Source organism: Hyla sarda, chromosome 6 (assembly GCF_029499605.1).
Source record: "Hyla sarda isolate aHylSar1 chromosome 6, aHylSar1.hap1, whole genome shotgun sequence".
Lineage (NCBI taxonomy): Eukaryota > Metazoa > Chordata > Amphibia > Anura > Hylidae > Hyla > Hyla sarda.
Genome location: NC_079194.1, coordinates 284,302,794 through 284,317,079, shown reverse-complemented (window position 1 = coordinate 284,317,079; position 14,286 = coordinate 284,302,794). Strand labels below are relative to the sequence as shown.

The 14,286-nt window shown below is 47.7% G+C and overlaps 1 protein-coding gene across 1 annotated transcript in view; it reads right to left on the bottom strand.

Annotated features, from left to right (window-relative positions):
- EML3 (EMAP like 3) overlaps window positions 1-14,286 on the bottom strand; it is a gene marked incomplete in the record, with an annotated part of 106,343 nt that overhangs the window by 9,865 nt on the left and 82,192 nt on the right. Inside the window, 3 exon segments of the mRNA XM_056527536.1 lie at window positions 4,919-5,007; window positions 6,093-6,160; window positions 12,673-12,804. Coding sequence (XP_056383511.1) covers window positions 4,919-5,007; window positions 6,093-6,160; window positions 12,673-12,804 — 289 coding nt within the window.

The window sequence follows — 14,286 nt, the reverse complement described above, 5'->3', positions numbered from 1 at the left end:
TCCCATGTCCACCCTCCCCGTCACCCATGTCCACCCTCCCCGTCACCCATGTCCACCCTCCCCGTCACCCATGTCACCCTCCCGTCACCCATGTCCACCCTCCCCGTCACCCATGTCCACCCTCCCCCTGTCACCCATGTCCCACCCTCCCCCGTCACTCATGTCCACACCCCCCGTCACCCATGTCCACCCTCCCCGTCACTCATGTCCACCCCCTCTCACACATGTCCCCCCACCTATCATCCCCGTCACCCATTTCCACCCTCCTGTCATCCATGTCTGCCTTGTCCACTCCCCAGTCTACCCTGTCACCCATGTCCACCCTCCTGTCACCCATGTCCACCCTCCGTCACCCATGTTCACCTTCATGTCACCCATGTCCACCCCCCTCTCTACACATGTCCCCCCCACCTATCATCCCAGTCACCCATGTCCACCTCCCCTCTCACCCATGTCCACCCTCCTGTCATCCATGTCTGCCTTGTCCACTCCCGTCCATCTCTGTCACTCATGTTTACCCCCGTAGTCTACCCTGTCACCCCAGTCCACCCCTCTCTGTCACTTCTGTCCCTCTTTTACCCCCATGTCTACCCCTCTGACCCCGTCACCCATGTCCACCCCCCCCTGTCACCCATGTCCACCCCCCCTGTCACCCATGTCCACCCCCTGTCACCCATGTCCACCCCCCCCTGTCACCCATGTCCACCCCCCCCTGTCACCCATGTCCACCCCCCCTGTCACCCATGTCCACCCTCCCTGTCACCCATGTCCACCCTCCCCGTCACTCATGTCCACCCTCCCTGTCACCCATGTCCACCCTCCCCGTCACTCATGTCCACCCTCCCCGTCACTCATGTCCACCCTCCCCGTCACCCATGTCCACCCTTCCTGTCACCCATGTCCACCCTTCCTGTCACCCATGTCCACCCTTCCTGTCACCCATGTCCACCCTCCCTGTCACCCATGTCCACCCTCCCCGTCACCCATGTCCACCCTCCCTGTCACCCATGTCCACCCTCCCTGTCACCCATGTCCACCCTCCCTGTCACTCATGTCCACCCTCCCCGTCACTCATGTCCACCCCCTCTCACACATGTCCCCCCACCTGTCATCCCGTCACCCATGTCCACCCCCTCTCACACATGTCCCCCCACCTGTCATCCCCGTCACTCATGTCCACCCCCTCTCACACATGTCCCCCCACCTGTCATCCCCGTCACCCATGTCCACCTCCCCTCTCACCCATGTCCACCCTCCTGTCATCCATGTCTGCCTTGTCCACTCCCCTGTCCAACCCTGTCACTCAAGTTTACCCCCCCCCGTCTACCCCCGTAGTCTACCCTGTCACCATGTCCACCCTCCTGTTCACCCATCTGTCCCTTTGTCACCCTTGTCCACCCCTCTGACCCCCTGTCTCCCATGTCCACTCTCCTGTCATCCATGTCCACCCCCATCCAACCCTCTGTCACCCCTGCCCATCCCTGTCACCCATGTTCACCCTCCATTGTCCACCCCTCTGACCACATCCTTGTCACCCATGTCCACCCTTCCCTGTCACCCATGTCCACCCTTCCCTGTCACCCATGTCACCCATGTTCACCTTCCTGTCACCCATGTCCACCCCCCATCACTCATGTCCACCCGCACTAACACATGTCCCCCCACCTATCATCCCCCTCATCCATGTCCAACCCCCCTCTCACCCATGTCCACCCTCCTGTCATCCAAGTCTGCCTTGTCCACTCCCCTGTCCATCCCTGTCACTCATGTTTACCCCCCTGTCTACCCCCGTTGTCTACTCTGTCACCCATGTCCACCCTCCTGTTCACCCATCTGTCCCTTTGTTACTCCAGTCCACCCCTCTGTCACTCCTGTCCCTCTTTTACCCCCTTGTCCACCCCTCTGACCCCCTGTCCACCCTCCTGTCACCCATGTCCACCCCCTGTCCACCCCTCTGTCACCCCTATGCCCCATCACCCATTTTCACTCTTCTACACCCATCTATCACCCTTGTACACCTCCCTACACCCCTCTGTACACTCCTCTACACCCCTCTGTCACCCATGTACACTTCTCTACAGCCCTCTGTCATCCATTTACACTTCTCTACACCCCTCTGTCACCCATGTACACTCCTCTACACCCCTCTGTCACCCATGTACACTCCTCTACACCCCTCTGTCACCCATGTACACCCATCTGTCACCCATGTACACTTCTCAACACCCCTCTGTCACCCATGTACACTCAACTACACCCCTCTGTCACCCATGTACACTCCTCTACACCAGTCACACATGTACACTCCTCTATACCCCTCTGTCACCCATGTACACTCCTCTACACCCCTGTCACTCATGTACACTCCTCTACACCAATCTGTCACACATGTACACTCCTCTATACCCCTCTGTCACCCATGTACACTCCTCTACACCCCGTCACTCATGTACACTCCTCTACACCCGTCACTCATGTACACTCCTCTACACCCCTCTGTCACTCATGTACACTCCTTTACACCCATCTGTCCACTCCTCTACACCCCTGTCACCCATCTACGCTCCTATACACCCCTTTGTACATTCCTCTACACCCCTTTCACCCATGTATGCTCCTCTACACCCTCTGTCACCGATGTACACTCCTCTATACCCGTCACCCATGTACACTCCTCTATACCCCTCTGTCACCCATGTACACTCCTCTACACCCATTTGTCACACATGTACACTACTCTACACCCCTTTGTACACTCCTCAACACCACTCTGTACACTCCTCTATACCCGTCACCCATGTATGCTCCTCTACACCCCTTTCACCCATGTATGCTCCTCTACACCCCTGTCACCCATGTACACTCCTCTACACCCATCTGTCCACTCCTCTACACCCCTGTCACCCATCTACGCTCCTATACACCCCTTTGTACATTCCTCTACACCCCTTTCACCCATGTATGCTCCTCTACACCCTCTGTCACCCATGTACACTCCTCTATACCTGTCACCCATGTACACTCCTCTATACCCCTCTGTCACCCATGTACACTCCTCTACACCCATTTGTCACACATGTACACTACTCTACACCCCTTTGTACACTCCTCAACACCACTCTGTACACTCCTCAACACCCCTGTCACCCATGTACGCTCCTCTATACCCCTTTCACCCATGTACGCTCCTCTATACCCCTTTCACCCATGTACGCTCCTCTACACCCCTTTCACCCATGTATGCTCCTCTACACCCCTCTGTCACCCATGTACACTCCTCTATACCCCTCTGTCACCCATGTACACTCCTTTACACCCCTCTGTCACCCATGTACACCCATCTGTCACCCATGTACACTCCTCTACACCCATCTGTCCACTCCTCTACACCCCTGTCACCCATGTACGCTCCTATACACCCCTTTGTACATTCCTCTACACCCCTTTCACCCATGTATGCTCCTCTACACCCCTGTCAGCCATGTACACTCCTCTACACCCGTCACCCATGTACACCCCTCTGTCACCCATGTACACTCCTCTATACCCCTCTGTCACTCATGTACAGTCCTCTATACCCCTCTGTCTCCCATGTACACCCATCTGTAACCCATGTACACTCCTCTACACCCCTCTGTCACCCATGCACACTCATCTGTCACCCATGTACACTCCTCTACACCCCTCTGTCACCCATGTACATCCATCTGTCACCCATGGACACTCCTCTACACCCCTGTCACCCATGTACACTCCTATACACCCCTTTCACCCATGTATGCTCCTCTACACCCCTGTCACCCATGTACGCTCCTCTATACCCCTGTCACCCATGTACGCTCCTCTACACCCCTCTGAACACTCCTCTACACCCCTCCATCACCCATGTACGCTCCTCTACACCCCTCTGTCACCCATGTCCACCCCTCTGTCACCCATATCCACTCTTCTACACCCCTCTGTCACCCATGTAAAAAAAAAAAAGAAAAAAAAGTTTGGCGCTTAATAGATTTGTTTTGCAGGTTTAAAGGTGAAGAATTGTGTGTGGAAGAAATCGTGATGATGGCCCAGACCAGATGGAGAAGAGAAGGCAACAATGCAAATTAGAGAAGACATCATTGGTGAGTTGCTGTATAAAGCAGCACTTTAAACTACATAAATAGATATAGTGCATTGCGTTTTTTATCGTTTTTTCCTTTTTTTTTTTCTTTCTTGCTTGTCAACCTCGGTAGCGGTGCCCCGAGGAAAAAAAAATTTCCGAGGTGTGCCCCGACCCGAAAAAGGTTGGGAAACACTGCCTTAGATTCTGCTGCAAACCCACTTAGGCTATGTTCACATGGCAGAAAATTAGGGAATTGTCTGTCGGAAAATATGGGCGGACATTCCGCACATTTACTTGATTCGGCGGCACTAGGAATGCTTGGAAATGCACCACCTCCATAGACGGCAATGCATTTTAAAGCTGAATTCGCAGAAACAATGACCAAGTTCAATGTTTCTGTGGAGGCCAAAATTGGGATTTCTGAGGCAGATGTTTCCGCCACGGAAAATCCGCCGTGTACAGTGTCACAGAATCCCGCTGAAAACAATGAGACTCTGCTGCAGCGTAATTTCATAGTGAAAAATTTTCCCGGAATTACACTTGTGAACATAGCCTTAGTATGAGAATCCTGGGAATCTACAGCAATGTTTTTCAAACAGGGTGTTGCAAAACTACAACTCCCAGCATGCCCGGACAGCCTTCGGCTGTCCGGGCATGCTGGGAGTTGTAGTTTTGCCACAGCTGGAGGCTCACTGTTTGATAAACACTGATCTATAGGCTAAACTCATTTTCAAGATATGTCCCCAGAGCAGGGATGGACATAAAAATCAAACACATTTATAAAAAGAGGCATTTATGTCCTTTCCTTTTACTCACCTGGAGAGTACCTGACCACAGAAAGTTGCTCATTCCCATCAGAGTGCATAGATAGAATTTTGCGGGACTGCAGGTCCAGGACCATCCACCTGTAAAGCAGGAACATGGGACTATAAGGGCCCATTTACGGGGCAGAATTCCCAAGCTGAATCTAGCAGAAATTAAAGTGCAGCAGCCTCCCATTGTTTTAAATTGGATTCTGCTGCACCACGCATGTCCGGGTGGTCCAAGTACCGTCTAACTGAGTCGGCACCTTACGCATAAGGAAGTTCTGGGACGATATTCTACCATCTGAATGAGCCCTAACAGATCTGTACATGAAAAACTGCAATAACATTGTAAAGCCAGTGCAGGAAAACTCAGTGATAGGAAAAATAATAAGGCCTTGTGCACATATGGGGTGTCCAAGATATCTGCCATCTGACCTTCAGGCTCCGGATATAAAAACGCTTTAATGAGCACTTTCTAATGTATTTTTTTTTTTTTTTTTTTAAATGAAGTTTTCTATGTTTTATTTGTGTATAAAAAGCTGCCACTAGGTGTCTCCCTACTTGTCCAGAGCACATTACCCCCATCTCTTGCACAGACTGTCTTGCCTGGCAGAAGTCCAAAATCAGTAAATGCAGTCTGGAGTGCTGAGGGGGGTGCATGCAGCCTTAGCCAATCAGAGCTCATCTCACACTGAACTGCTCTGGGCTGTGTGTAGCAGAGTGGGGGAGGAAGTTCTCCCCTGTATGGCTTCAGATGATGTCACACCTGCTGGGGAACGCCCCTTCCCAGTCTGTGAATCTGAGACTGAGCAGAAAATACAGAGCAATATCAAGGTGGAAAACTAAAAAATTATCCGAAATAAAGGCAGGGGGTGGCTTATCATGATGCGGGAAGTGAACTTGGAGGATTATAAAATTTAACAAGATCATGAGAGGTACTTTTTTTATGATTTTTTTTTTTTTTATCCAGTAAATCAACATCATATGGCAGAAATCCTGAATGGTCCATAGGTCTGGCATCGTACTCAAAGTTCTAGATTGGGACATCCGGTGTTCCCATCCATTCCTATCAGGGACGGTGCCAGATCGCCGGACAAATGTGAATCCAGCCTGAGGACATACGGAAGAATAATAGGACATGTTATAGAAAGGCAAAGAACGGAGATACGGGTTTTTATTCTTACTTTCCTGTGCTCAGACCCACACAAACTTCTTTTCCATTGGGATGAAAATCTGCGCATAAACCAGGATCCTATGAGAAATAAATAAATAAGTTAAGTATGGCCGTATGTTCCTGGATCATTATATATACGTGAAATAATTATTTCTAAGAATGCAAATGTCTATAGACCATTAAATAGGCCAACCCTCTAAAGGTCAGCATTACACGAGCGCATGGGAAAACTACACATATCTGTAGTAAGGATCTGTAATACCGACATATTTCAACACTTGGGGAGTATATATATATATATATATATATATATATATATATATATATATATATATATTTGTGTGGTATAATAATTAAAGGGGCACTCCGGTGGAAAACTATATATTATATATATATATATATATTTTTATTTTTATTTTTTTAAATCAACTGATGCCAGAAAGTTAAACAGATTTGTAAATTACTTCTATTAAAAAATCTTAATCCTTCCAGTACTTATTAGCGTCTATTCGTGACAGAAAATAATTTCCTCTGTAGTATACACAGTGCTCTGCGCTGACACCTCTGTCCATTTCAGGAACTGTCCAGAGCAGGAGAAAATCCCCATAGCAAACATATGCTACTCTGCACAGTTCCTAAAATGAACAGAGGTGTCAGCAGAGAGCACTGTGATCAGACAGAAAAGAAATCCGAAAAGAATTTCCTCTGTAGTATACAGATGCTAATAAGTACTGGAAGGATTAAGATTTTTTAATAGAAGTAATTTACAAATCTGGCACCAGTTGATTTAAAAAAAAAAAAAAAAGTTTTCCACTGGAGTACCCATTTAACACTTGGTATATATATATGTGGTAGCCCTTGGGGGGTGTATGGTAGTTGGGGTGTTGTTTCGGTAGATGATGGGTTAAGGTTCACCCTGTAGTTCGTGACGCCAGGCTGAGGGCTAGTATGCTGAGGTAATTATGTATTATGTGGTTACTGTTTTTAACGGGTGCGTATTGTAAGGACTGCTCCATATCATATAGTGTCTGGTCCCTAAGGCAGTTCCCCACCTTTGCTTGGGGTTTGAATTATTTAAGGGTGCATATTCTTTTTTTATATATATATAAATTTTGGGGTGGGATTTCTTTCTCTGTATAATTATATAATATATTTAGTATTTTTGATACTGCCTTTACAGGTAATGCTGTCAGCAACATTAGGAAATCATTCCCTTGATTCTGTGAGCAATGAACATGGCTAGAATTTCATGCCTGCCACATCAGCTAAAACAAGAAAGCATGAGGCATACACAAGAACCTCTACCCTATTCCCTAATAACAGCCTATGCTGCACTATATAAGAAAAATATATATATATTTTTTATAGCGCTTATTTAAAGGCTATGCCGCAGTATATATTGGAACCCTTTTTGTTTTGTTGTATACTGGCCTCGTGCAGCCAAAATGTGATTAAAGGGGTACTCCGGAGGCCAGGGAGCGGACATTGCAGTCCGAAATTGGGGTTCTTGAGGCGGCGGTGGTAAGGGACCCTTCTCTGGAGGCCGAGAGGGAGTGGGCTAGGGCTCAGCGGTTTCTGCTGATTATCCAGAAGGATCGGGTTCATTTTAAACTAGCAGCGAGGGAGGCAGCAATCTTTGAATTTGGGGATAAGAATGGGAAACTTTTAGCCTACTTGTCTCGGGAAAGCCGTCCTGTGGCTTCTATTCCTAGTGTACGTGGCCGGGATGGGATGCTTAGTTCAGACACGTTAGTTACTATTGAAGTGTTCCGCTCCTTCTATAGCTCATTGTATTCCTCCTCCTCTGGGGTGGATCCTGGGGATATATTATCCTTCCTGAGAGGCCTCCCCCTGGTTCCGTTGACTTCGCTCCAGTCCTCTGGCCTGGAGGACCCGTTCACAGCTGAAGAAGTGTCCAGGGTTATTAACCTCCATGGCGGTATGATTCTTTCTGGAAATTTGTACCAAAAGCGGTACAATTTTTTGCACTGAATCTCACATCTCCCCCGCCCATTTCACATCCCCCCCGTCACATTCTCCCCCCTCCTTGTCACATTCTTCCCCCCTTGTCACATTCTTCCCCCCCTGTCATATTCCCCCCCTTGTCACATTCTCCCCCTTCATGTTACATTCCCCTCCCCCTGTCAAATCCCCCCCTTGTCACATCCCCCCCCTTCATGTCACATTCCCCCTCCCCTGTCACATTCCCCCCTCTTGTCACATTCCCCTCCCCTTGTCACATTCCCCCCTGTCACATTTCCCCCCCCCTTCATGTCACATTCCCCCCTTTGTCACAGTCTCCTCCCCCCCCCCCCCCCCCTTGTCACCTTGTTCTGCAGCAGTATACACTGGGTTTGCCGGGCAGATTTCAAACCTAGTGTATTTGCTGCAGAACAAGCCCTTTCCCCTTCAGCCAATCACAGGCTTGACACCACTGCGGCCTGTGATTGGCTGAAAAGTGAAAGGTCCTGTAAGATGAATAGAGCAGGGACCAGAGCGCACGTAGGGGAACGACATCTGCAGGGACCGGGACTAGGTGAGCAAAAGGTTTTTTTATTTTACTACTTTTCCCTTTTACATTTAGCTCAGTGTTTTTCTGACAGGGGGCCTCCAGCTGTTGTGAAACTACTACTCCCAGCATGCCCGGACAGCCTTTGGCTGTTTGGGCATGCTGAGAGTTGTAGTTTTGCAACAGCTGGAGGCCCCCTGGTAGGGAAACACTGACTTTTAGTATTTTTCTTTACCTGCTCTGGCCGGCCCCCGCAACGGGAGCCAACCAGAGCAGATAATCGCATGTTTTCCCGGGGGCCGCATCGCTATATCGCATTGCTTTTGCGATATATCGTGCAGCCCGGCCGGGAACTCTGTAATTCTACCCCGAGCGTGACTCGGGGTTACCGATCCTGGCAGGGAAAATTAACCCCGAGTCACGCTCGGGAATACCGCTCAGGAGGTTAAAGACTTACCCTCTGGGAAGACTCCAGGGTTAGATGGGTTGGTGGGAGACTGGTACAGGCTGAATGAGGAGAAATTGATTCCCATCTTGCTTAGGTTGTATACGGGGGCCTTTGAGTATGGGGCACTGCCGGACTCTATGAGGGAGGCCCTGATTGTAGTACTGCCTAAGCCTGGTAAGGATCTGACCTTGCCGGACTCTTATCATCCTATTTCTCTCCTTAATGTGGATAAAAATTCTAGCAAAGATCCTGGCGAACAGGCTTCGGGGAGTCATTTCCTCTATAGTTCATCCTGACCAGACTGGGTTCATGCCAGGGAGGGCCACTGATATTAATGTGAAGAGACTCCAACTTAACATTTCCGCGGTGGAGGAAGATGTATCTCCTGGTGGTCAGCCTTGACATCTACAAGGCTTTTGATTCAGTTGAGTGGCATTATATTTGGTGCCTGATGCGAATCCTCCGCTTCGGACCTATTTTTAGGAAATGGGTTAGGTTGCTGTATGATTCTCCTAGGGCCCGAGTACGAACTAACCTAGAGATATCCGAGCCGTTCCAGCTAGGTAGGGGCACTAGGCAAGGGTGCCCCCTGTCACCCTGTTTGCCTTGGCTGTAGAGCCCCTGGCGGCGGCGGTTCGCTCCTCTGCCTCCATTAAAGGGATCCCTAGGGGTTCCCTGGTTGAGAAGATCTCTCTATATGCAGACGATACCTTAGTGTACTTAGCTGATGTTAGGGACTCCCTGGATGCTCTGTTCAGTCTATTGGAGAGGTTTGGGGTAGTCTCACGGTTGCAAGTTAACTGGGCCAAATCTTCTATAATGTCCTTGTCCTGTGCGGGGATTCTGCCCTCTGTACTCTCTAATGGGTTGCAGGCGATGCCCAGGTTCTGATATTTGGGGGTGGAGGTGTCCCCTACCAACTCTGAGTTTATGGCTCTTAACTTGGATCCCCTTTTTAATATTACACTTACTCGTTTGCAAGTGTGGGACTCCTTGCCCTTGTCTCTGGCCGATAGGGTTAATATTTTCAAGATGATATTCCTCCCCAAGTTCCTCTACCTCTTTCACTTATCCTCTATTATCCCACCCAGGAAATTTTTTTGTCAAACTTAACCGAGCTCTGAGATCCTTCTACTGGCAGAATAAACCTCCGAGGTTGGGACAGGCTTTGCTCCAGGTGCCTAAGCAGCGGGGTGGGGGGGGGTGGGGGGATTGGCTGCCCCTAATATGCATAATTATTTTCTAGCCTCGCAGCTGGTGTACGCATCCTGGTGGATCGACCTGGACCTTTCCTACGCCTGCACGGCCTTGGCGGGGGCACTCTTAGGCTCTTATGAGATGCTGACTAATACGTTATACAGGTATGTTCCCTCTCTTTCCCTTCCGGCACCTCTTAAGACGGTGGCAGCGGCCTGGTCGGTGGTTACTGGGCGTTTCCCCCAGCCGGTTGTTTTTCCCAGAGCACCCCTGTGGGGCAATCCACATTTGGAACACCTACGGGAGTTGGAGGCAGCCGTATTTTGGAGCTCCCAGGGACTCAAATTTGCCATGTACTTGTTTGGAGATGACTGTGTCTTTCCTTCATTTGCCGAGATCAGGGACCATTTCAACATTCTTCAGGATGCCCACTTCCGGTATCTTCAGTTGCGACATGCAGTCTCTGCGCAGATTAGCTACCTGGAAGTTACCCCCGTCTTTAATGATTTGGAGCTGCTCCTGGGGACCACCGACCTGGCCAAGCCTCTCACCCAGAGTTATGCTTTATTGCAGTCAGTGGGCCCAGACAAATTTGCGGTGGCGCAACTGAAGTGGGTTGCGGATATTCCGGGTCTTTCGGATGACATGTGGAAGGAGGTTGTTACTACGTATTATCCGTCAGTAGTTAGTGCTCGGGATATGCTTATTCAATCCAGGTTTGTCCTCCGCTTGTATTATACCCCGGTGAGACTATGTCAGATGGGGGTTTCTAGCTCAGAGTTATGTTTCAGGTGTGGGATTGAGAGGGGCACTTTCTTTCATGCGGTTTGGTCCTGCTTCTGTGTTGCGCCCTTTTGGACGGAGGTTATGAAGTTCCTGTCGGATCATTTGGAATTACCCTTCGTTTTAACGCCGGAGGTGTGTTTACTGGGGGTTGTTAATTTTGTTGGTGTCGGGCTCCTATAGACGCATTTTGATCCGGTTCCTTTAGTTTTGTGATCATGATGGCGTGGAAGGATGTATCTTCCCCTCCCCTGACCCGGTGGATAGCTCTAGTCAATAAGTATGTCCCTTTGTTATCACGCACTATATGTCAGTAGGAACTGCCCAAAAAAAATTGATAAGGTTTGGGTGCCCTGGTTGTTGCTGGATGTCTCTACTGACCCCCAAGTTAGGGGAGCCTCGCAGTCTTCGACTGGTTAGCTATCATGGGAGCTCCGAGAATTTGTGTGTGTGAAAGGATTTGTCTGTTGTGTGGTGTTTATGTGCGGTTGTTTTCAGCGGGCCTGCCTGTCCCCGAATAATTTGTATGCTACAGCTTTTATGGCGATTTCTGTGATATGTTCCTAAAATGGACAGAGATGTCAGCAGAGAGCACTGCGCTTGTGATTCAGCAGAGAGCTCTGTGTTCCAAAAAGAAAAGAATTTCCTCTGTTGTATTCAGCAGCTAATAAGTACTGGAAGGATTAAGATTTTTTTTAATAGAAGTAATTTACAAATCGGAAAAAAGCAAAAAAAAAAAGCCAGCAAGTAGAAGTAAAACGTCCGTTTTTATTCAGGGTTCTTCTTTAATAGCCTTCAGGTGGCAGACAAACAGTGGACATATCAAAAATGTAAAATATTGCACAAAAAGAGAGGGGTCCCAAACATGGCTAAGCCATGTTTGGGACCCCTCTCTTTTTGTGCAATATTTTACATTTTTGATATGTCCACTGTTTGTCCATGTTTGGGACCCCTCTCTTTTTGTGCAATAATTTACATTTTTGATATGTCCACTGTTTGTCCATGTTTGGGACCCCTCTCTTTTTGTGCAATATTTTACATTTTTGATATGTCCACTGTTTGTCTGCCACCGTGAAGGCTTTTAAAGAAGAACCCTGAATAAAGACGGACGTTTCACTTCTACTTGCTGGCTTTTTTTCTACTTGTCTGGAGGTAGCCGCGCAAGTCCCAGGTGAGCGGAAATGCCCTATATTTTTTTCTAATTTACAAATCTGTTTAACTTTCTGGCACCAGTTGATTAAAAAAAATAAAGTACCCCTTTAAATAACCCCCTTTATTCGTTTCCTTTGCTCATACCCACAAGTAATGGCTCGCTATATATATATATATACACACACACATACCAAATATATATTATATATATATATATATATATTATTATTATTTTTTCCCCACTGTGGTAAGCACTAAATAAAAGCAAGCGCAGCAGAGAAAATGTGGGAACACAAAGTGGCCACTGACATGACTTGCCGACCATGTATTAGACAGGCCAGGTCAGCAAGAGCAAATGCCATCTCTCTGCTCTGGTTCATGGTAGGTAGTCCTATATGGACGACTCTCCCCATTATGAGGACTTTATGCCCTAATAGGACATACGGACAGGGTTTTTCTTTATGAGTAACCCCATTTGCACTTAACCCTTTCTTGCCTCACCTCCAGCACACAAGCCCAGTTCAGAGTATGGTCATTTCCATTCCAGATACACAACTGCTTGTCATGCCCACAGGTCAGAAACATATTCTGAAACGGATGGGTAGCCAGACCCCACAATTCATCTGTGTGCCCCTGCAAGAGACAATGTGCAATGCAAAGTAATGAGGCAATGTAAAGCATGTTCCAAGAATAACATTTAAAAGATCTATTAAAGGAATACTCCACCCCCAGACATCTTATCCCCAAGGATGAGGGATAAGATGTCTGATCGCGGGGGATCCTGCCTCTGGGACCCCCGCGATCTCCCTGCTGCACCTGACATTCGTTTAGAGCGTCGGGGGCAGCGCCAGAGGCTCGTGACATCATGGCCATGCCCCCTCCCATAGACTTACATTGAGGGGGCATGGCCGTGATGTCACGCATCGCCAGTCATCTGGCACGGAGCGAAGTTTGCTCCCTGCACCGGATGATTGGGGTGTATCAATCAAGATCGTGGGGGTCCCCAGCAGAGGCACCACCGCGATCAGAAGCAATTTACAAATCTGTATAAATTTCTGGCACCAGCTGATTTAAAAACCATTTGTTTTCCACCGGAGTACCCCTTTAACATATGGCAGAAGCGCGCACATTTTACTGTGATTCTGTGATGCTTTAAATAAAAGTGAAACCCAATTGTACAACCACAGTAATCCGTGGTAGAACGCATGCAGTTCTGCCACATGGTAAATGCACTTGTGGATCGGAGCCACTAGGTATCAACCCAGCTCAAGAGCGATTTACACAGAACGATGTAAAGTTTTAACCGCATTGTTCTAGGTGCGCAATTCTGCTAATGGAAATATGAGAATACATATTATTGTATTATACAAAATGCATATTAGATTGTATCTGAAAAGCAGTAACATTTCTTACAGTAGTGTTGATTTTTAAAGATTACATTTCTAAAATGTTCTGAATTGCTCTCATTTCATTTTCTGCATATTCTCCACTGTTCTCTTAAAGGGGTACTCCCCTAAAAAACATTTTTTTTTATATAAATCAACTGGTGCCAGAAAGTTAAACAAATTTGTAAATAACTTCTATTTAAAAAAAATGTTAATCCTTCCAGTACTTATCAGCTGCTGTTTTCTCCACAGAAAGTTATTTTCTTTTTGAATTTCTTTTCTATCTGACCACAGTGCTCTCTGCTGACACCTCTGTCCATGTCAGGAACTGTCCAAAGCAGTATAGGTTTGCTATGGGGATTTGCTCCTACTCTGGACAGTTCCTAAAATGGACAGAGGTGTCAGCAGAGAGCACTGTGGTCAGACAGAAAGGAAATTCAAAAAGAAAAGAACTTCCTCTGGAACATACAGCAGCTGATAAGTACTGGAAGGGTTAAGTTAAATGGAAGTAATTTACAAATCTGTTTAACTTTCTGGCACCAGTTGATTTAAAAAAAAAAAAATTTCCCAGTGGAGTACCCCTTTAAAGGGGTATTCCAGGCCAAAACTTTTTTTTATATATCAACTGGCTCCGGAAAGTTAAACAGATTTGTAAATTACTTCTATTAAAAAATCTTAATCCTTCCAATAGTTATTAGCTTCTGAAGTTCAGTTGTTGTTTTCTGTCTAA